Genomic DNA, 23,173 nt, shown 5'->3' with positions numbered 1-23,173 from the left:
GTGGAATAAAGTCTAACGCATACTATGATATCTTTACATAGTTTTACTACCCCTGAATAATCTAATGTTTGAATTTGGATATCTACGAGAATCATGTGAGAGTTTTAATGTAGAAGTGCCAATGAATTAATGAAGAGATCTAACCGTCCACAGCAGTTGTTCTTTTTCTTTAACAAAAAATGCATCGAACATGAAATAATTGTTTGGTAAACCATTTTCAAATTAGAGCATAGGGTTTAGTTTTATCTAATATTATAGTCATGGCTTAATTGCTCATTGTCATGGGCCATGGTATTCAAATTTGTTTGCTAAATTAGATGGAGAGAGGCTGTAGAGTAATAGACCTTGCATCTAAGTAAAAACTCATTCCATGATCCATAGAGCTTTATATGTTTTTTTCAGATCAGAGAGAGATATTTTAATAGTTGGAAATGGTGTAATTTCCAATACATACGTGGGGCAACCATAAAATTTGTAGGACAAGAGCCATAAGATTTAGCGCCACATATAAATTTGCAGGGCAAGAACCACAAGGTATGAAATCTTTGGGGCAAAGTTATCTAAAATACCGAAAACAGTGTACATATCCTCGGGAGATTTTACACTTAGTACTTGCCATTAGAGCTGTTACTCGAAACCAGAAAATCGATCGAAACTGAAAAAATCGGACCAGGCCGAATTTTTTAAACCGGTTGAATAATTTCGATCCGGTTCCGGTTTATAAAATTTTATAAACCAGAAAAATAATTTCGATCCGGTTTATGTGTTCTAAAAACCGATTGAAACCGGACCGGTTATATATATGTATAATATATACATACATATATATATATACATACATATATATATATACATACATATATATATATATATATATATATATATATATATATATATATACAGTTATCTTCAAATACAGAGGTCCTTATTTTAGTTAAAATAAGGACCTCCCCATTTCTCCCATTTTTCGATTGAATTTCGATGATCCGAGCCGCTCAATGTGTTCAGAACGTGATTTTAAGGGTACCCGCGAGAAATCGGCAAAAAAAATGACCGGGAAGGGCTTGATTTGAGCAGTTTTTATTTGAACCGTTTGATAAAAACATAAAAAAAACTGCTCAGATGAAGCCCTTCCTGGTTTTTTTTTTACTGATTTTTCGTGGGTACCCTTAAAATCACGTTCTGAATACATTGAGCGGCTCGGATCATCAAATTTTGATCGGAAAAGGGAGGTCCTTATTTTATTAAAATAAAGTTGTCCTTAGGAGAAGGGGACTCATATATATATATATATATATATATATATATATAAACATAGGGAAGAGGTTGAATTATGGGTTTTTGGTTGATATTTTGTGGTGTATATTGGTCTAATAAATATATTTATTATATAAAAATTGTTTTTATGGGCTTAATTATGTTTTTATGGATTTTTTTTTATGTATTGAGCTCAAAATTGATCCTTTTTTGTTGGGCAAAAAAAAGAGGGTTGAATTATAGATTTTTGTTTGATATTTTATGGGTTGAATTGTAAATTTTTTGATGTGTTGTGTCCAAAATATGGCCCATGAATGAAAATCGGATAAACCAGATAAATCGGACCGAAACCGGTTGAGCCGGTCGAAACCGGACCGGTTTATCTCAACCAGTTCCGGTTTCTAAAAATCTCAAACCGGATAACCGGTTTCGACCGAAAAAATACACCCAAACTGATCGAAACCGGACCGGTATCACCCCTTGCCATAATGTAGGTCCGCCCGTGAAAGAGAGAGAGAGGGAGGGAGGGAGAGAGAAAGAAGCCCCGGCAAGGTGAGTAGCGAGGTTGTTGGGTGGTGCTTTTTGGGAGTTTCGCTTGGGACTTCAGCAATTCGGGGGTGGGGTAGAGGGCCTCCTGGAGATGCTCAAAGAACTGATAATAATGAGAAAATATGGCTAAGATAAAAAATGAGATAGTAATAAACTATTCCCTCCGATCTATTTTAATATTCCCCTATAAAAAAACGTGTAATTTTTGGATAAAAAATAAAGTGCTTTCGCACATGATTTTTCAAGTTTTTTCGCACAAAATAAAAGATCTCGATTAGTTCTCTAATTTAGTGCGAAAAAATTCAAAAAATCATGAACTCTAAAGTACTTTATTTTTTTATCGAAAAATTGTACTATGGACCTTTTGGTTACCGAGAGTAATTGTTGGAACAGTGTGTGTTGCAGATTCAATTTTAAGTATTTATTTTTTAAGAAGATAATTTTAAATTCAAAAATAATATATTTACGCAAATAAATTTTCTAGCAATATGGATCATGTTTAATAGATCTTATTGAGATATTTCAAACGGTGCAAAAAAAATAAAAAATATTTTTTTTATTTACATTACTTTTAAGTTTGAAAATGTGAAATAAATATTTATTTTTTTAAAAAGTGTTATAGAACAAGGTTATTATGATTTGGGAGGAGAAAGTAGGGAGATTCGACGGAGTTTTTGTAACCCGTGCAAATGAATGGTGAGAGAAGAGAAAGTAGGAGGAAGTGTCGGTTTGGAGTATTTGATATCTTTTTCTTTTGTTAAAGTGGAGTTATTTGATTTCAGATAAAAGAAAGGAAAAATAAATTTCCCTAAAAAGATGGAAGATACTAAAAGAAAAGAAAATACTAGTAAGTCATAAGATCAAAATTCCGTAGACTCGCACTTATAAATGAATGCCAAAAAAACAAAGAAAAAATCCTACCCCATACCTGGATAGTAATTGCATAAATAATGCCAGCATCTTGAGAGGTCCCCAACTCCGGGGTGATTTCGGTTTGGGGTAAAAGTTTTCGAAGACTGATTCAATTCGGGACAAATATTTTTTAAGGACTGATCCAAATTAACTGGAGTTTGGTTCGGGATGGAGTCAGTATAATCGTGGATTTCGGTCCGTTCAAAATGGGTCTTAGTTGGGCCAAATATAAAAGTTGACAGTGGACCAAATGGGCCAAACTCTTCAATTTAAGTAAAATTTGAAATATATTAATTTAAAATATATTAAAAAATCCCTCGGTTTATATGGTCGACTCGGTTCCTTCCTAGTCGGTCCATTTAATAATTAATATTGGTTCGAGTCGGTTCACTTAAAATTCCAGTCACCTGAGAATGAATTGAAAATTAAAAAATTTCCTTTTCCAAAATCAAAATTAGGTAAAAACCGACCGAAAACCCGGGGAAAAAAACATGGTTGGTTTTCCCGGTCGGCCGGGATCCGACAGTTTTTTTTAAACACCCCTAGGCCAACACATATTACTGTGACTTTGAAATGAAATACTCCATATAAAACAAAAATACGAACAAATGTGTGTTGTGCTATTACTGTATTTATTAACGTCCAAAATAGTAGTAGCAATTCAGTCTCAGAAAAGGGCAACCTGCATTGCCGTACTCTGCTTCAAACAATGTGACTTGGAAGTGGAGAAAATAGTTAAATTCGCATGCATCCAAGTTAAACCCACGGTTAATGTCGCTCTGCTATCCCCACTATAATTACATTCACACCCAACCGTAATACCGATAACTGCTTTCGGTATTATTGTGATAACTATTACCACAACGATAATGACCAAATAATACTACGGTCATTGCTACTATCTCCGCCGCAACCGCCACTAGTACATTTTAAGTGTCAGGTATAATTCTTTGCTTAACTCTTACACGGCAAATGGTGACTAGCAAGTAAAAGTTGGAATCCTCGAGTGATTAAGCTACCCATCCTTTGAAAAAGTGTGTGAGCTAAGAATATTAATTCTTGGTCCTGGTAAAATAGTAAAAATAAAAAGCTTAATTCTTAAGTTTAGGAACATAGCAATTGAATAGAGCAGATGTAATAGTCCATTCCCAGTTTTTTTTTTTTTACTATAAAAAATACTACACTTAAATTTTCCATGGACGAATAAAAAACAGTTAATGAAATATCTAACACACATTGTTTTTTAATATTGCAAGTACCTTATGCTCTCTTTGAAAATTACTCAATCCGATCTTATACCTCCTTAGAGCTGTAAAGGTTAACAAAACCAATATCCATAACCACATCAGAAAGCTTCTCAAAAAACCCAAAAAAAAAGACTATGTCAGAGAAATAAAATTAAGCAATAAAGCCTCGTTCAGCTAAGGTAAGTCAGTACTTATTTTTTGAATTAAAAATGATGTATTGTGAGAGAATGATCTGTCTAGTGAAACAAAAAAATTAGTATTTAAAAAATAAAAATCTTAGCGAAAATGGACCTAAAAACGATACCCGGATTGTAAGAAGGTGGGGAGGCCCTTCAATTTAGAGTTCCCCAAATAAAGCCAACATCTGTAGAGGTCCCCAAAACCTGATGCAGACTTTAATGAAACATATGGATCAAATAGGGAGGGAACAAATGTGTTTGTTGTATCAATTATTATCATCAAAAAAGGAATTTCAGTCTTAGAATTAAAGGGCAATTAACCCACATTAATAATGTACTCTTCTGACCATGTGACTTGGAAGTGGCGAATTTGTGGGGATGACAGCTACTACTATTTTAGCGGAACAAAATATGACAAAAAAGGCCCCAAATTAATTTTTTGAAATTTCATTCCGGCCTCACAATAATAATCGGAAATGCTCATTTTCGTAGACCTCGTAAAGTAAAAATTAAACCGATGCAGGAAAATAATTTCATCAGACATCGAGAGATACGGAGACAAAAACTCTAGTATTTTGTTTTATGAAATGGAAGCACGGTTTAAGCTTAAGATATTTTAACTACCCATTTTATAAAAGGAAGCACGTATGTCTATCGATGTCTAGTCAAGTTGTATGTTTACGAATTTTATTCTTTGTAGTATTTAGGATATAAATAATTTGGATCAGTATTGAAGGTTTTGAGAAGAGAGATAAGGTGCGGAGGTGAACTAAAATTATGGAAGCAACGAACTAAAATTATTTGCCAAATACAAAAGCCAAAGCAAAAACTCTAAGGAGATTTACATACCCTTAATATACAGAATTTTATCAGAGCCATCCTAACTTACATCCAACACCTCTCCTACTTATATATATGGGATTTACATAGTATTTATGAAAAATGATAATGTCAAAACCGTTTTTGTTATTTAGTTAACTACAGTATATAACGAATGATGACTAGCAAATAAAAGTTCAAGCCCGTTGGAGTTCTCAAGTGAATTAATAAAGGACATTTTTTTCCCTTATCACTTATATATTACTAACTTTTAGGTGTATACATTTTAAATGCCAGGTATACTTATTTAATTAACTACTATGTATCGAGCGACGATGACTATCAAGTAAAAGTCGAGGACCGTTGTGGTCCTGAAGTAGCAATTGGATAGAGGACATGGAATACACTTCCAACGTACCAAAAGAAAAAAAGAGAAAATAATAGAGGGCATGAAATAGTTTACTTCTAATAAAAAAATAGTTAAATGATTTTTTGAACTTTAAATAGTACAATGCGATCGATTACTGCCTTCGAAAAGTTATGGCTATGTTCGTAACTTGAGGAAAAATGTCGGTCGGAAGATTTTATTTATTTATTTATAAATTTCTCCCACTGTTTGGTTCTTAAGAAAGAGAAGAAAAATTTCAAAAATTAAACTCAACTTTTCTCTCAATTACTTTTCAATTTTTTCCTTCATTAATTCCAAACATAGCTAAGAAACCATTAATTAGGAAGGAAGGAACTAGGAAGGAAGGAAGGAAGGAATTTAAAGGCGAGTCCAAAGTCCAAGAGTTCTTAGGAAGGAAGGAAGGTCCGGAATGTAAAGGCGAGTCCAATTTGAGTCGAGGGCAAAACTGTCCAAAAAATTTCACCCCAACGGAAATACCCCCAAATCTGTCGTTTTGTTTACACCCCTCCTCCCTTCCAGCCTCTTTCCCAACTCCTACAAGTTCTCCGTCTCTCTCTCTCTCTCTCTCTAGAGACGCGCATCAGATCAGATATATATAAGACTGCACCGATGCATTACCCGCACACCCCACTCTCTCTCTCTCTCTCTCCATCCTAACCCTCACTCTCTCCCCCCACATTCCCTCTATCTCTACCAAAAAATGTCAGGTCGCGGTGGTGGCCGTGGACGCGGTGGCGGACGAGGCCCACCTCCGTCTACTAGCGTCGGAAGAGGCCGCGGTGGACCCCCGCCCGTACGTCAACCTCCCGTCCCTTCCCATTACCCTTCGCCTTCTACCACGCCTTCACCCGACTACCCCTCCTTGCCATCTTCTTCGACGGCGTCGTCTCTCGCCAGAGAGTTCGATCGTAAGCTGACCCTCCCGTCCACCCCGTCGCCGTCGTCGCCAGCGCCACCACCACCGGTTCCGTCCGTACAGACGCCGGCGCCGTCGCAGGCTCCACAGTTGCCTGTTGTGACGGCGCCGTCGTCGTCGAAGTCGTTACGGCCTCCGGCGAGACCGGGGTTCGGTCGCGCCGGCCGTAAGTGCGTGATCCGCGCGAACCACTTTCTCGTCGACGTCGTCGACAAGGATCTACACCACTACGACGTAAAAACCCGACCCCTCTCTCTCTCTCTCTCTTGTTTTGCTTTGTACGACGTACTTATGGATTTTTTAATCTCTGTGTATTTTTTAATCGGTAAATACAACACATGCTTTAAACCGTTTCATCGTGTCTGTTTTCTACTGATAAATAGTTATCTTGTGCTGTTGAGTACGGTTCACTCGATTTTTCGTTTTTGCTTTCGGTGGATTTGATCGGTGTTATTATTTGCCGTTATTATGTCAACTTTTGTGCTGGGGTCATATCTCAAGTTCATCTCCTGTTAGAGATGAGTGCTGGTGTATAGTTATTTTACAGGAAAATATTTTTTGCGTGTTTATTTGTATATATGTGTGTATATTTCTACCTACTGCTCAGATCTTTTACTGCTAAAATGTTTGTATTCTTATATTGGGATGTTTAGTATGTTTTGTCTCTTGTAAGGTTTTTTGATGATATATTTTTGCGGGGTTATGATGTGTGTCATTCATTTTTCATTTGAGATGATTGCTGATGTAGTGATGTATATGGTTGAGGATGGGGATCCTCTCCAGTCTTCTTGTGAGACGGGATGGTCCTGTCCAAGGACTTTGTAGGCCCGTCTATGACCTGTGACGTTCACTTTTTAAAACTTGCTGTGTTTGTCAACCACGGCTAAAGGGTATGGTCATATCGACTTATCGGGTGTTGACTGATATGCTTTTGAAAGAAGTTTTATATTGCAAAAAGCTGCTGATTCAGATTCAGTGTTTCATACTTTATTTCACTTTTTTGCAACATAAACGTGATGGACATGATTTCTGGTGCAGCAAATGACTCATACGCGCCTGCCAACCACACTCCGCATATATGTGGGCCCCACTTATATAACTCTGGGCCCCACACAGGATGGGGCCGACAAACATTTGAGAAACATTTGAGACGGGTGTGGTAGGTGGGTGCATATCTATCGTTTTCCTTTTTGGCATGGTTGATGGTCTTGATGAGTTTTATAAGCTAACGGTTCAGTCATTGAAGTGGGAGCAGGAAGGGGCCCGCAAAGTGCTTGAGGATCCCAGTCTATTCAAGCGTATGGTTTAGCCACATTTCTGCTGCCCCAATGTTTATGGACTGTTGTGACTGATGCTAGTAATGTAGTGGAGCATCACAAAAATGCTGCAATTGTTCTGGCTGGTTTAAGAGGGGTTTCACAGCACTTGTGTTTTGAATGGATTATAGTTTGTTTGTCTAGGCGTGTGTCAAAAAGTGATTGGTCTTTCTCTAGGTGATGCATTTAACCGAAGTCTTTTAGTTTTTGGATTGAGCTATACTTCCATCCAAAATTGACATTGTTCTACTCTAATTTTGTGATCCAGAACATGCATTGGAGTGTTTCATAGCACCTGTGTTGTGAAGGGATTATAGTTTGTTTGTCTAGGTGATTGTCGGAAAGTGATTGGTCTTTCTCTAGGTGATGCATTAAACTGAAGTCTTTTAGTTTATGGATTGAGCTATACTTCCATCGAAAATTGACATTGTTCTACTCTAATTTTGTGATCCAGAACGTGCATTGGATTGTGATTTGACTTCAATTTTGAATCTTTTAAGTTCGGCTTAGTTTGCTTGGTGTAATTTTTACAATCACAGTTCTCATCGAAACCTGATTGATGGTGTAGGTGACTATAACTCCGGAGGTCACCTCGAAGAATGTTTGCAGGGAGATTATTAGTGAGCTTGTAACAGCGTACCGTGAGTCTCACTTGGGCAAATGCTGGCCGGCTTATGATGGCAGGAAGAGTTTATACACTGCTGGGTCACTGCCTTTCTCCTCAAAAGACTTTGTTGTCAAGCTAGTTGACAAAGATCGTAAGGACAGGTAACTCCCTCTCTTTTATTTGGCTTCTGCTGTTATTGGTTGAATGGTTCGGATGAATGCATGAGTTTCTCAGACTGATATTACAACCCTCAATGTGTAGACATCTGGATAAGCAACGCGTAAATGTAAATTTAGTATGTATGTTGTCTATTATCTGAATTCTTGCCTAATGTCCAAATGAAGTGGAGTCATTGTTATGTACATCGGAGAAGGAATACCTGTCGTTTACTTGTGCCTTTTTTGACGTTTACATACCTCACTTCTTCATTTTCCCCAATTTTTGTCAGTTCTGCTCTAAAGAGTGCTTGCTGAGATGATGAATTTTGCAACCACTTTAACTTTGATGATATAAAAACAATGGCGACAAAGTTTTTGCAAATCTTATTACGCAATAAAGGCTTAGGTGAATTTAATTCATGTCTTCTTCATTTCAGGAGAGAACGCAAATTTGATGTGGCAATCAAGTTTGCTGGCAAAGCAGACCTGCATCACCTCCAGCAATTTATTGGTGGTATGCAACTTGATGCCCCGCAAGAAACTCTACAAGTTCTTGACGTTGTCCTCCGATCAGCGCCCTCCACTAAGTGAGTCTGTTAGACATAGAATGCTTAATGCTTGCTTTTCGCCTAATTTTGTTTATCGCAGTTTATGTTCATGTAAGTTAAGGAGTATTATGGCTCTACTAATGGAGTAGTTTTTTTTCCTTACTGCAGTTATGTTGTTGTCGGACGGTCATTCTTCTCTCCCAGCTTGGGTGATCCCCCGGGCCCTCTTGGTGATGGCTTACAATATTGGAAAGGTTTTTATCAAAGCCTTCGGGCAACTCAGATGGGTCTCTCTCTTAACGTTGGTATGTGTAGTTTTTGGCTAGTTTTCATTGGAATTTTGAGCACTGCTTTAGCTTGCTTCACTGAGATTACCTTGCTTCCTTTACTGATGAGTCTGGTTCTCATGTTGCAGACACGTCGGCAAGAGCATTTTATGAGCCAGTTATGGTTTCTCAGTTTGTTGAAGGAAACTGCAATATTAGAGATCTTAGGAGGCCTTTATCTGATCAAGATCGAATTAGGGTATGTTCTCTTTAACTCTGTCTCTCTGCTTATATACTGTTGTTTCTTCATTCTGTAAACTGGAATGCCATAGTAATTTATGAAATGCAAGGGAAGAGTAGCTTTATTCCCATAGCAAGGTTTTAGTATTTTATACCACTGCCTTTACAAAGTAAGAAAGTCTAGTGATTTTTTTTACGAAGTCTCTTTTCCGCCAGCAGTTAATTTCTCGAATTAACTTTATTCATGATCCATTGATGTTTTCTGCTCAATTGTTGCCTTAAAATTCTATGTTCCGTTCTTGCGATCTGATTACCATGTCCTTCTAACCCCTTTTTCATGATTTCCAGGTTAAGAAAGCTCTGAAAAATCTCAGAGTAGAACCTGTTTATCGGGAGCGCAGGAAATACAAAATATCTGGTGTATCGGCTCAACCACTAAGTCAATTAACGTGAGCATTTTATCTTCCAGTTGTTGCAAATACTTTCATGATTTCTAACAATTAGATTAGATGATACATGATTCTTTCCGCAAGATTAGATTATCGTACTTATTATATATTACTTCTTAAGTGTGGATTGAGCATTTCTTTGGGGACAATCTAATGGACTTTTGGAAATTTAAGCAAAATCTGTATGGTTGGTGGTAGTTCACTCTTATTGTCAAATGTATATGCCGCAGGACCTAGGTTTTTATTTTATGTTTGACGTTCTGTATGGGACATGCAACTGACTTGTGTGGGCTCTTAGACTTAGGCTTGTTATATAGGAATGCTTCAGGCATTTCCTAGGTTTTGTTTTTTCACTTTTGTTTTCTGCACGAGGCATTGATACTGAATTTGTGGCCTCTATATCTAGGCTTGTTTTTTATGAATTGTGTGCGCACCTTGGTGGTTTTTGTCATTTATTTGATGATGTTTTCCCGTGTTTAACTCCTCTTCTCATTTACTTGATTCCTCTTTTAATATAGGTTTTCTAGTGATGAACTTGGTGCAAAGACGTCAGTTGTTCAGTATTATCGTGACAGATACCAGATCAATCTCAGTTATCCTAATTTGCCAGCACTTCAAGCTGGCAGTGACGCAAAGCCTGTCTACCTACCAATGGAGGTCTTTCAGTCATTATAGTCTAGTATCTTTTCCTTGAAGTCATCCTTAGAACTTTCATTAATGATGGCCCTTTTTCATTGATTTCTTCTCCTTCACAGCTTTGTAAGATCGTTCCAGGACAAAGGTACGTCAAAAAGTTGAATGAGAAGCAGGTGACTGCAATGTTAAGGGCGACTTGTCAACGTCCTCCTGATAGAGAACAAAGTATCAACAAGGTACGGAAGTTTTCCAGTCGTCATTAGTTTCAATTTTCAGAATTACGAGTCATTTTCCATGAACACAGCATTCTCTATCATTTGTTAATTTTGGGTCCAAAAACATATGGGGCAAGTGTCCTACTACTTTGGTCAATATCAGTTTTACTGCTTGATCGTTGAGGCTCTTCCGTGCAGATGGTTGGGTGCAACAATTACAACAATGACAATCTTGTAAAGGAATTCGGGCTTCGAGTAAAGGTTGAGCCTGCTTCGATTGATGCTCGTGTTCTTCCACCTCCGATGGTAATTTTGTAACCTTCTAGTTTGTTGTATGTGTCATTTGACAATCCATATGCATTTTCACTGCAACCTGCTCTCTGGCTGTTGCAGCTTCAGTACCTGGGTAAGCAAGAAGCTCCACAGGTGGGCTGTTGGAATATGATCGATAAGGTACTGTATTTGTTCAATGCTACTTCCTACAAGGTTTTGTGGTTACTCATTTTTTGATTTAGGTAATGGTATGGGTCTCAAGCACTGCTTCCATTATTTAAGTTTGCTCCACATCTTGTGTTAAAATTGAAGAAAAAGCAAAATGAGTTGGAAATTCCCCCCTTTCTGGTTCTTTTTATTGGATATGTGTGTTTGGTGCAAGTCGTTAAGAATTGAACCTCTTTGATGGTGCCATGAGTCTGTTAAATATTGTCATTTTTCTGAGACTGTTATTGCATTGTTTGCTTCTGGATGTTTTTGGACTGCAGAAAATGATTAATGGTGGCAAGGTCGCATTCTGGACCTGTGTCAGCTTCTCACGGTTGAGGGAAAACGATGTCTATAGATTCTGTGAAGAGTTGGTCAACATGTGCAGGAATAAAGGGATGGTATGGCTACATCCTAAATTTCATATTGTGTTTGTCATCAATAGCAGTCTGTGTTTGGAGCTGACACTCTTTTTGGATTCTTTTCCAAGGATTTCAATCCTACACCTTTAATTCCCATCGATTCAGCACATCCTGGTCAAATTGAGGCTGCTCTCAAATATATTCACGAGCAGTCGAATGCAGAAATATCGAAGCTAGGGCACGCTGGGAAACAACTTCAGTTGTTGATTATAATTTTGCCAGAAGTCAGTGGATCTTATGGTAAGTCACTGAAGCTAGCTCTAGGATTTTGGCAGGAATGTTGACTTGATGAGGTTTTGCATTTTACAGGAACAATTAAGCGGGTGTGTGAAACAGAGTTAGGAATCATCTCCCAGTGTAGTCAGCCTAGACATGCAATAAAGTGCAGTAAGCAGTATCTTGAAAATCTCTCCCTGAAAATCAATGTGAAGGTTTGTATTGTACTACTGTTCCATGTGATCTCCAAGCATTTGTGTTGATTTCCTTATTTGGTGGTTTGCTATTTAGTTTTTCGCCTTGCGCTGTTGTAATATATCCTTTTCAGGCTGGGGGAAGGAACACTATGTTATATGATGCGGATCCCCGTGTGAAGAAAATTGACCTTCTAACTGATCTTGTTACAATAATATTTGGTGCTGATGTTACTCATCCTCAACCTGGGGAGGATTCGAGCCCCTCAATAGCTGCAGTAAGTTGTCAGGATCTTTTGTCGGTTTGCTTAGTTGTAGATTTGTATTTTTCCATTTTCTGTAAAAGAATTTGTTCCAGGTGGTGGCATCAATGGACTGGCCCCAGGTAACCAAGTACAGAGGATTGGTCTCTGCACAAGCCCACAGGGAGGAGATAATTAGCGATCTTTATACAGTTACTGAGGATCCTAATAAAGGAATAGTTCATGGTGGAATGATCAGGTAATTCCTGACTTTCTCTTAGGATTTGTCATTATATATTAATTGCCGAGTTGACATTCAATTTCTTTTTTTTTTTTGGCAGGGAGCAGTTAATTGCTTTTAGGAGAATAACTGGGCACAAACCGGATAGAATACTCTTTTACAGGTCAATACTTGCTTAGTTGCTTCGATGTTGCGAGTCGCTACTCTCGTTTTCTTCTCATTATTGTTGCTACTCTCTTCTATGCACCATTTTTTTATGGTTGTACTTGAATTGCAGAGATGGAGTTAGTGAAGGTCAGTTCAGCGAAGTCCTGCTAAGAGAGGTTGATGCAATTAGGAAGGTACACATTATGTTTATTGTTGAACTCGGTGACCATAAGTTTGACATTTGAGAGCTTAATGGTTTTATTTTTCATGCAAGCATGAATAACATAATTATGTCGCAATACTACTGTGGCATGTTTTGTCCTTGGTTAATCTTTCCTCCCAGGTTCCACGCCCCTCTGCCTGTGACCCAGAACACCTGGAAATGGTTTAGATGACTTTATCGATATCAAAACATCTGTCTTGCCAGAATATAAAGCTTTCCTTGGTGTTTTCTTCTATTTTTTGTTCTGAAATGGTTTTTAGACCGACTAACGTGCATCTTGGAATACTTTGATTTTTTTTTTTTGGGGACATTCTTAGTATAACAATGAAGCTTACTTCAGTTCTTTTTGGTACATACAAAGGGAGAAACACAATCATGCCCCTCCCTATTGTGGCACGCCGACCCAACCTAGCAATAGAAAAGAAAAGTTAAAAAATTACTCTTGTATTCCAAGTATCTAGGCAGGGATATATAGTCAACCTCAAGTGTACTAGCTCTAGTAGCTAAGTAAAGCACTTCTGATTAATTCAGTTACATTGCGGCTTACTCGAATCTAATTCAGTCACATTGCAGCTGACTCGAATCTGGAGTTTCAATGACCTGTGGTGTTTTTATCTGTATTTTCTTATAAAGCATCTCTGTTGCCAGGCTTGCGTGTCCTTGGAGGCAAACTATCTACCGCGAATTACCTTTGTGGTGGTGCAGAAGAGACACCACACCCGCCTTTTTCCTGCTCGACATGGAGAACGAGGTTCAACGGATAGGAGTGGCAATATTTTACCAGGTTTTTTATTTTGGTTCTCCTCGTGATTTTTGACTCTCGTATGTTTGTTGGAGAGAAGTCATTATCATTGGAACTGTTTCCTTTTTCTGGGTAATCAGGTACTGTTGTGGACACAAAGATTTGCCATCCTACAGAATTTGACTTCTATCTTTGCAGCCATGCTGGTATTCAGGTATGCTGCATTTTCATTTTCACAGTTGATGCTAATTTGCCACCATTTTGGTATATACTACAATATATAATCTCAAAAGGAGTAATTGTTGGTTTTGTTTGCTTTCTATGAAATAGGGAACCAGTCGACCCACGCATTACCATGTGCTATATGATGAGAACAGGTTTCCTGCAGACGCCTTGCAGATACTCACAAACAACTTGTGTTACACGTACGTACCTATTGAACTCTTGATTTTTTCTAGTTGGTATTTGCAGCACTCTTTATTTTCCATTTCCTTCTTACCAAAAATCTTTTGCCCTCCTTACAGGTATGCAAGGTGTACCCGTTCTGTATCCGTTGGTTTGTGGCTAATCTTCTTTCGGTTATTAGTGTATTTTTTATTGAAATAAGCATCTCCTGTTGTACTAAACTAATAGAACGACGATTGCACATTTTTGCAGTTCCTCCAGCCTATTATGCTCATTTGGCAGCGTTTCGTGCACGCTACTACATCGAGGGTCAGATGTTTGAAGGCGGATCCAGTAGTGAACGGGGCACGGCTGAAAGGATTTCGGAGGTCAGGCCGCTGCCTAGGATCAAGGACAACGTCAAAGACGTGATGTTCTACTGCTGAGAGATGGTTTCAATTGACTGCCCTTGTTAGCAGCAGCAGGGGATTGAGGGGATGGGGCCGACTTACGAGGGCACTAGCTCCCATTTTGACTAATTTTGACTTTCGTATTAATCCTTGTGATGGTTATTTATTATCACCTTTTGAGGATGTTGTCTACATTGTCTCAGATTTTCCTGCTCGTTGACTTGTTTTTAAATTATATAACTTGTCGTTTTCGCTCTTATTTTTTTAGACACAACTCGTTTTCATAGTTGACTTTTTTATATGGCTGATATCTTCTATGTTTGTCTTTAGCTCCTCGAGTCAACTATAATGGCCTTGTTCATTTTTAAGTTTAGAGAAGTTATTTTGTTTTGTAATCATTATCCTATCTGAGATCTTATTATTATCTATTTTTCTAATTATTTCTTTCATTTCTCTCTATTTTTTTTCACTTATTATTTTTCTCTTCAATCATTAATTCATTTTTCTCTTCACTCATTATCAAAATTAAAACGGTCTTGTTATTGTCAGTCAACTGGGCTGATGATAAATACACTAGAAGATAAGAAAAATACTTATTTTTGTGTACTTTATACACTCTTTAATATACATTCATACGTTTATTATTGTCAGTCCACTGGGTTGATTTTAGAATTTTTCAAACTAAAATACCCAAAACTACCAAACGAACGAAGTCAATGTTTTTGATTTTGAATGCAAGTGTAGGATTTTATTCCAAAAATTCAAGTTGTGCTTACTTAGTTTTCCTTCTCTCACCAAAAATCGACTCGATCTTGAGTACAGAGGGTGACTAAAGATTGAGAAATTGAATTATCTAGTTTGATTCGTTTTAAATAGTCATGAGATGATCATATTAGGGTGATCCTTTTGGTACTGGATACTCCTATTATACTCGTAGTCTCAAAAGGATGAGAACCAACTATGTAGAATCTTATGTATCGAGAATTCAAGTATTGCATATGCCACTTGTCTAATCCTTTGTCGGAACTATCCGTAACGAACTTGCAAGATGGATCTGTCGGACAAGAATAGCTGGTTAACATCAAGACTTTCCTCCACGGGAAATTGACCGAAAAAGGCTTGTTCTTGAGTGTACGATATTTGAAATGAAGGACCAAACAATACGTGCGGTATATAAGTTCAGCACGGACAGTATTTTCTGCCGGAAAAAAGTGTAAACCCAGCAATCTTGTGTGTATAAATGTAATGTACAACACTAGCAACAGAGGCCTCCTCCAAGAAAAGGGTGGGAACCCCGCATAGCTGAAGAACTAAGACCCACAAAATCTATGAGAACAAAAGCAGCTACAAGCTGCAATCCAATGAATAATTATACAAGCCTGGCCTATTGCTATAAATGAAGATCACTAGGCAAAAAGGCCCTATACAAATGGAAACTACAACAAAAATATATGGAGAAAGAGAAGAAAAGCTTCCGACTTCTTGAGCTTGTAAATGTCACAAGAGCGAGAAACTTCTGAGCGCTGAAACGTTTGAGAGGAATAGGGCAACAATGATTATAAGTAGTATCGAATTGAGAGGAGTGTTGCGTGAGGAGCTGTTCTGACCAATTTGAGTCGGATTGACGTATGTGCTTTTACCGTTAGCAGTGCTTGCAGAGACGTTTACAGCCAAAGAACCTAATGGAAGAGTTCAACAAAAATGGTTTCAAAATAAGGGTCGGTGTACAAGCTTAAACGACTTGTGAAAAAATGGCATTGGAAAAAAGTTCACTTGGATTCACATATCTAGGGGAATTAAAGTCCCCTTCAAATTTACAGTATCTAAGTGCAGGGGAACTTAGACTTACAGTCATAGTTAGTCCATCCAACCCTTTGGCCAGTCAGATCATAAACAATAATCTTGTTTTGTAGAAACAGATCTGCGAATAAACAATAAAGGGATTTCGACAAAATAATTTCAATGGTTAGCTCTCAACACGAAGTATATAAGGCATGAACAAGAACGAAAACGAAACAAGATTTGTGCGGCTAGTTGGCCTTTACATTTTAGAATAAATGTTGCTTCTGAGACACATATATCAGTGAATAAGCGTTTTTCTACTTGTGTCGAACTACAGAGCTCATGCCTCCCCCGTTCCAGTAAGGTTCTTATTTTTTAAGTCCTTATTTCCCGCTTTATGAGACATTTCATTTTCTCACAATACATCACCTTTAATTTAAAAAATAAGTACTTATTTGAAACATAAGTACTTATTTTAGTAAGGGATGATTTTAATCAGTTGATGTGTCTTTGGAGGGAGTTCATTTCTTTCTGATGCATGTTCGTGCACATTAGCCTCCCCGCCAAAAACGATGCATGAGGAAAGAGAAAGAAGTACGGCATTCTAAAAAATGCATAAGCTCACATAGTTGCCCTTGAGTTTCTATAATTGATGAATGGTACAATTTTTTTTCTTTGCTTTGGTACAATTTGCAATGAAGCATTGCATGCTCTCTTTCCTACACTCCCAAACTTGAGGCAGTTTAGTACAGACAACACTTTCCAAACCAAGTACTATCCATATTAGAATTAAACTGAGTTCCACTTTTAACTCTGTGCACAAACACGTACCTCCTAAAATTGTTATCCCTTGACCCTCAATTTGTTGGAACCCAATGCACCACACAGCAGCACCAGCCTGTAGAAACAAATTCGGCAACGCAAGGGACTATAAGAGAAAAGTAGAAATCACTTTTGGTCCAGTAAACTGTATACATGCTGGAATCAGTACGAGTACGAAGAGTACAAGGAAGAGATCTGCAAACTACTAGATAATGTTCCTACTAGACAACGTGGTATTCATACTCTTTTTAGTGCGACTCTTTTTCCATAACGAAGAAAGCCCCATGAAAAAATTTGCGATCCTATCTTCATCTCAGTGATCAGAACTTCATACATAAAGTTTACTACGAGAGATACTATAGCCACAAAGGACCAATTATTAATGCACAAAGTAGAGAAGCACGCCAGTGAAAGAGCCACTTAGGCTCAGATTACCCAAGCACGCCTTCTAAATAGAACAAAACACAACAAATTTTTTTCGAAAACAATAATGTTTAGTAAATGTGATGTCCATGCTAAAGCCTTATGTATCTTTCTTTTCTTTGGTGGGGGACCCCAACTAACCAAGCTCAGCCGCATGTAGAAATTATGGAAAGAGAAACTCATTCATACCTGACAGGAAAAGATTGAATGAAAGGAAATGTTATATTAACGACTCACAATGGAATTTTGCTGCAAAAGGTAGTCTTCTGGGTAGAGAAGCATGGATGCACCTCCAGCAAAGTTTAAACTAACTGTTGGAAATACCTCAGAGATACTGTGGATATAAAGTCATGCGTCACAAAATGAGTTGAATAAAAGGATTAAGCATGCAGAGCAATTAAGATGTTAGACAGTGAAACCGACTTGGATGTGGTTAGATAACATTGATTTCCACTGGAAGCAACAGAGCGTACAGACGACTGCGAAACAGCCGATGTAATCTGCAGAGAGGAAAAAGTAATTAAAATTGCAATATAATAACTACAACATAGAACATATTATAAATTTCATTGCGGACACTGATTGACAAGCAGATTAGCAAGCATTTAATAAATTGCCCTTCTGTGACTTACGCCACTAACAAAAGGAGCATAGGCTTCTTCAGCTATGTATGCCAAGGTTGTTCCAGAATCGACAATGGTTCCTCCGTTATTTGACGTGGCAAAAACTGATGAGTCTATGCTTAATATCTGCCCATTGACGGAAATGCTTTCCAGGTTCAAATTATAGTGTGGCCTGAAAGATTAGACGTAGAAAGGAATCAAACCAACGACAAAATCATATAGCTTCTGATCTTCAACCTTCTATGAGTTACTGAGTAATCATCATATTGGGAGATATGAGCCCCTAACATTGTGCATATGAACTAAAAGGAACTGAAGTAGAGTTCTTTAACAGGTGGTGAACTCAGGCCAAAGTACACAAAACAAATAAATATTCCCCCTTCAGTTAGTTTGAAATATCATTTTGTTTGTTTCTATGATGTGTTTGTTTCTAAAAACATCATAGCAAATATGCTAACATATCAGCTGTTTAGTCTATCTTGACATTACACGTTGCATCAACAACTGGTTGGTCACACCACAAATTCATTGAAGTTAAAAACATTATTGCAAAAATATCTCCCATGAAACATGCTAAATCACAGATCTTGTAATCAAATCCTATTTAGATATTCAATCAAACCCATAAGCTTAACAGTAAACGTGCCTTTCGTTCACGAGCCTTAAGCTCTTCCATGTTATACAGGTAAATTTCCTGCCAGACTGTAAAGCATAAGCAGTTACTAATCCTACAAAACCACATTCAGGAACAAAAAATTGTGTAACGAGGAAGGTAAGTATTAAAAAAATGTTTCTCCCAATTTTTCCCTAGACCACCTATAGAGAAAAATATACTTCCTATCATTGATTTGACGTTAGCGTGTTGTACGTACTTTTAGTTTGTAAGAGTTTACGAGACAACATGTCGGGGCAATTCAGTAGCATGGAAATGCAACTATTCACCAAGTGAAGTGACATTGCAATGACAAGCTAAGAAGAGAACATGGACCTATCTTTCCAATGATTAGGCCTTTGCAGTTCCTCCAAACTTCACATAGGAAAAATGATCTTTTAAACTTTCCTCATTCTGTAGATCAAGGTCTTAATTAAAACATTTACAAAGTCAGCGATCCAGTGCAGCAAGTATACCAAATATCAAAGCAACTATCCCATACAGAAACACAACGGATTAGGGTTTGCAAACTCATTTGAAGGGAACAACTTCATTTAAGATCTTACAACCAAGTTGAGGTGACAATCACTTCAGCTAAGTAAGGAGGCAGTCTAAAGGTTGTATTGTAGAACTCAACAAATTTGAAACCTCATTAGAGGATGAATATAACACGAAGACTTTCCATCCTTTCATGAATAATTTTACATCATCACCTCCTCTTGGATATGCAATTTTCTTCCCTTAGCATTAGCGACGTGCACAAGTCACTTCTTTCAGAGACCTTGTGGATAAAAAAATATTGGTTATAAAACCACAAGTCAAATTTTCCTAAACCAGAATCTATAAAACTACCAAATACCGATCTTATCAGAACAGATGAATAAAAGCATCAGTAGCTCAATTGGTTTGGAAGGAGTCAATTAGTGGCACTATAGTCTATGAGTACATACTTTAACAGCTGTTGAAGTTAGAACCACTTTTTCTCACCAATTTTTGATCTATCAGTCTCCAACTTTAAAGAGTCAGAATATCATTTGATTCAAGACTGAGGAAATGACCCAGTACTTCAAACGAACTGAACTACATCCCATGGTCACTTCTGGATTTCATCTTCTATGACAATCTATGTATATGGCAATGGCATATAATCACAGAATGACAGAACCTGACCTGATAAATTGTTGAAGCCATTGTAACATGCTATCATTTAGTCATTTCAGTTATTAATGAGCCATATCATAACCTATTCTTCTCTTATCTTAGCTCGTAAGGTACCGAATGTAAAAATCAGTGATATCCCAAGCAAGTTGTATGAGGTCTACCACAAAAGGCAATATCTACAAGGTGAAGCTATATGGAAAAGGTAGTTTTCATGTAATAAACCTATCGTCTCCAAGATGCTCATCTGTCTAAATATGGACAAAATGCTGGTGAGATTCCAACCATTCATAGTAGCAGAGAGAAAACTTACTGTGATTGTACAAGTGGGGTATAAACTATATTTGGCTCCACGATCTCACCAAGAACCAATATACCACCACCGCTATTACTTCCTATCAAGCAATGGGAGAAGGCATTTGGAGCTACTCCCTGTGAATATAGTTGTGAGACGATGGACAATCCCTGTTGCCCAAATCCAAAAATCCCATCAACAGCTCGATCCGTTTTCGTCAAATCCCCGGTCGCTGCCGTACTACAACTGTTCCATATCCACCAAACAAGGCTAAAAGGTTAACCAAAGAATAGAGAAATACACAATTGCCATATTAAATTTGGAAGGTTTAAGTCTATGTTATTTTGGAGTTGTGTTTGGTTATGTGTCCAAGTGTTGCATTCATGTCCAGGGCATGGGGCAAGGCGAAAAGTTAGTATTTCCTAATATACTTATTCTGATTCCTAAGCAGTATTGAGGTATGCGTAGTCATGAAGTCATCAACTTCAACACTAAGGCCCTGTTTGTTTGTCCAGATTAAAGGATTGGATTGCACTAGAAATCCATGGTACGACTTATACTGCTTTTAGTGGGAAGCTACTGGGAACTTGTCCATCAGGATTAGATATTGGTTGGATGTGAAATCCTACAAAATAAGGATATACAATGGCATGGGTGATGTGGTAATTGGTCAATGGGAATGCGAAACCTATGAAATTTCATATCCCTTTCAGTATTAGTTCAGTCAAACAAACGAACAGGACCAAAAGATGTTTCCTTGGTGGATCAAAAACTATTACGTCAAGAATGCATAACCCACACCCATATCCATGTGTTGTGTGTCCGAGACAGCTACTTCAAACCATGCAATTAGGTTCAAGAAAGCTCACCCAAAGACAACAGTAGCCGAAGAGTTTGAAACCAACGAACTCCCAACAACTGTGTCGAGATGCATCAAGTCTGACACATAATAACCAGAGGTACCACTCCCGTCTCCATACTGAAATGTGTAACTACACTGATTATTTGGATTATTCTGAGTAGGACAGACAGAATCCGAAGATTGAAAACCAACGGTGCATCTTTGGTCCGAACAAGAAACCGGTGAAGCTGTCGAAGAGCCTGAAGGATTGAAGAGGTTAAGAGATATCTGCAACAAGGGAAAAAAAAAGCTCGAAATTGAGAATTTTAACAGCAAAATTGGTATCGAAAATTAGTGAAAACGAAAGAGCATTACTTTGAGTCCACTTGATGTAGGGCAACCACTGCAAGAATTACAACCGACCCACAAGACATCACTTCCGGAATCAATTTGCACATAAAATTCTTGTGGAGGTGTACCCAATTGCACACTTGTAAAATAAAGGCTGAAACCAAACCAAGAGCAACAATAAGAAACAGAAAAATCAAAGCAAAGTTACGATCTTAGACAAACGCAAAGATGTCAGTGACATACTAATCGAAACAAAAAGAAGACAACAAAAGCCAATGGAGAACCAACAGAATAAGTAAGAAAATAAACAGCACCCATAGCCCCTTCAAGTCAATTCAGTCCCAAATAGTGAAATGGGTATCAAATCTTAACCCAAGAACCGACATAAGAGAAACAACTATAAATCACAACAATATACAAAAAAATAGAAACACCAAAATATAAGTTGACACAAATTGAATAACCCGTGGCCAAGTAGTGAAATTACTAGTGCAAGACTTACCCATTTACCAAACACCAATAAAGAAAAGAAAATAAAGAACAGAATTCAAAGCTTAAATGAGCCCAAATTGGCAATGACTCCATAAAGCAAACAAGAAACTGGAATCAAATTCAAAGCAAACCCGCCTACCAATGAATTGGAAGAATTTCAAATCACCAAGAAAAAGGAACCCACAACACAAAATGAACATATGTGTATTTAATACGTATGTATATCAATGTGTGCGTGTATATATAGAGGGATGGTGAGAGAATTGATAGAATTACCCAACAAGGTAGGGATCGTAGGTGCCTTCGACGGGGAAATCGACGACACCCGACTGCAAGATTCGACGGTGTCTTACCCTGTCACGCTCCTTGAGTTGATTCAGTGCCAACCCGTGACCCGTCCTGGGAAACGCCCTCTCCAGCGTCAGGGCCGCCGGAAAGCCGCACACCACCACCGCCGCGGGGAATATCAACGCCAAGGAGATCCAAAACCCGGCGGCAATTGGTGCCGGCATTTCTCTCTCTCCTCCTTCTCTCTCTCTCTCTAAAAACTTTTTGTTTTTTTTGTTTCTCTCTCTCTCTCCCTCCCTCTTGGCTTTTATTTTCTTCCTTTTTTACTTTCACCAACAACGGCTAAATTGCCTAAATATATAGACGATATATTTACTATATATTTGTGTGTTTGTGTGTATTATATTATTAGGTTGGGTATGAATCGGATTGAAAGACGAGAAAGAAGAGAATTAGGGAAGAAGAGATCGGGGGATGGCTGTTTCTGAGTCTCGAGAGAGAGAGAGAGAGAGAGAGAGAGAGAGAGAGAGCGGGAGACACCAACAGACAAAACAGAAGATTTCAATATTGGATTACTTTGGGTATTTATAGGATTTCCTATTCTGTTTTCTTGTAATTATTTAAGTATTTATAGTTTCTCATATTGTCCAAACAGATTAAAAAAATACGAATTTCGACACAAATTATTCTACTTACATATATCAATTAAAAGTCTAAATAACGGAAGCAACTCGTCCGGAGACCATAAGCTATAGACAGACTCTTAAAGAAAAACTCACCTTGATTTAATTTTCACATACAAATACACTTTATTTTCTTAGTTTTATTTATGAAAACTTATAAAATTAATCTATTAATTGTGGAAAGCTCATTTATTAGTTTTATTTATGAGAATTATTAAATTACTCTTTCAATCGCAAAAAGTGTATCAGGAGTAGGCTTTTATAAGATTTTTTTGTAGACAAGGAAGTATTTTTTTTTGGGTAAGTAACAAGAAAGTAATTCTTACAGTATAATCCTAT

General features: G+C 37.6%; 2 protein-coding genes across 2 annotated transcripts; one reads left to right on the top strand and one right to left on the bottom strand.

Moving 5' to 3' along the window:
- The first annotated feature begins 5,961 nt into the window (after positions 1-5,961).
- LOC131313661 (protein argonaute MEL1) lies at positions 5,962-14,753 on the top strand. Its single transcript, XM_058342098.1, has 22 exons — positions 5,962-6,522; positions 8,173-8,372; positions 8,807-8,956; positions 9,086-9,222; positions 9,333-9,442; positions 9,772-9,872; positions 10,391-10,529; positions 10,628-10,744; positions 10,922-11,029; positions 11,117-11,176; positions 11,485-11,604; positions 11,694-11,865; positions 11,935-12,056; positions 12,170-12,313; positions 12,394-12,536; positions 12,619-12,681; positions 12,796-12,859; positions 13,537-13,672; positions 13,771-13,844; positions 13,961-14,055; positions 14,155-14,186; positions 14,288-14,753. The coding sequence occupies exons 1-22, from the start codon at positions 6,073-6,075 to the stop codon at positions 14,458-14,460; spliced, it is 2,910 nt and encodes a 969-aa protein (XP_058198081.1). The 5' UTR covers positions 5,962-6,072; the 3' UTR covers positions 14,461-14,753.
- Positions 14,754-15,618: 865 nt separating this feature from the next.
- Positions 15,619-22,706, bottom strand: LOC131313568 (aspartic proteinase 36-like). The gene is made up of 10 exons (XM_058341945.1): positions 22,140-22,706; positions 21,396-21,525; positions 21,049-21,308; positions 20,198-20,425; positions 18,084-18,246; positions 17,875-17,951; positions 17,689-17,785; positions 17,038-17,104; positions 16,274-16,345; positions 15,619-16,103 (listed from the first exon to the last, which is right to left on the bottom strand). The coding sequence occupies exons 1-10, from the start codon at positions 22,373-22,375 to the stop codon at positions 15,922-15,924; spliced, it is 1,512 nt and encodes a 503-aa protein (XP_058197928.1). The 5' UTR covers positions 22,376-22,706; the 3' UTR covers positions 15,619-15,921.
- Positions 22,707-23,173: the final 467 nt, after the last annotated feature.

This window comes from Rhododendron vialii, chromosome 13a, assembly GCF_030253575.1.
Source record: "Rhododendron vialii isolate Sample 1 chromosome 13a, ASM3025357v1".
Taxonomy (NCBI): domain Eukaryota; kingdom Viridiplantae; phylum Streptophyta; class Magnoliopsida; order Ericales; family Ericaceae; genus Rhododendron; species Rhododendron vialii.
This window is presented reverse-complemented; position numbering and strand designations above follow the sequence as displayed.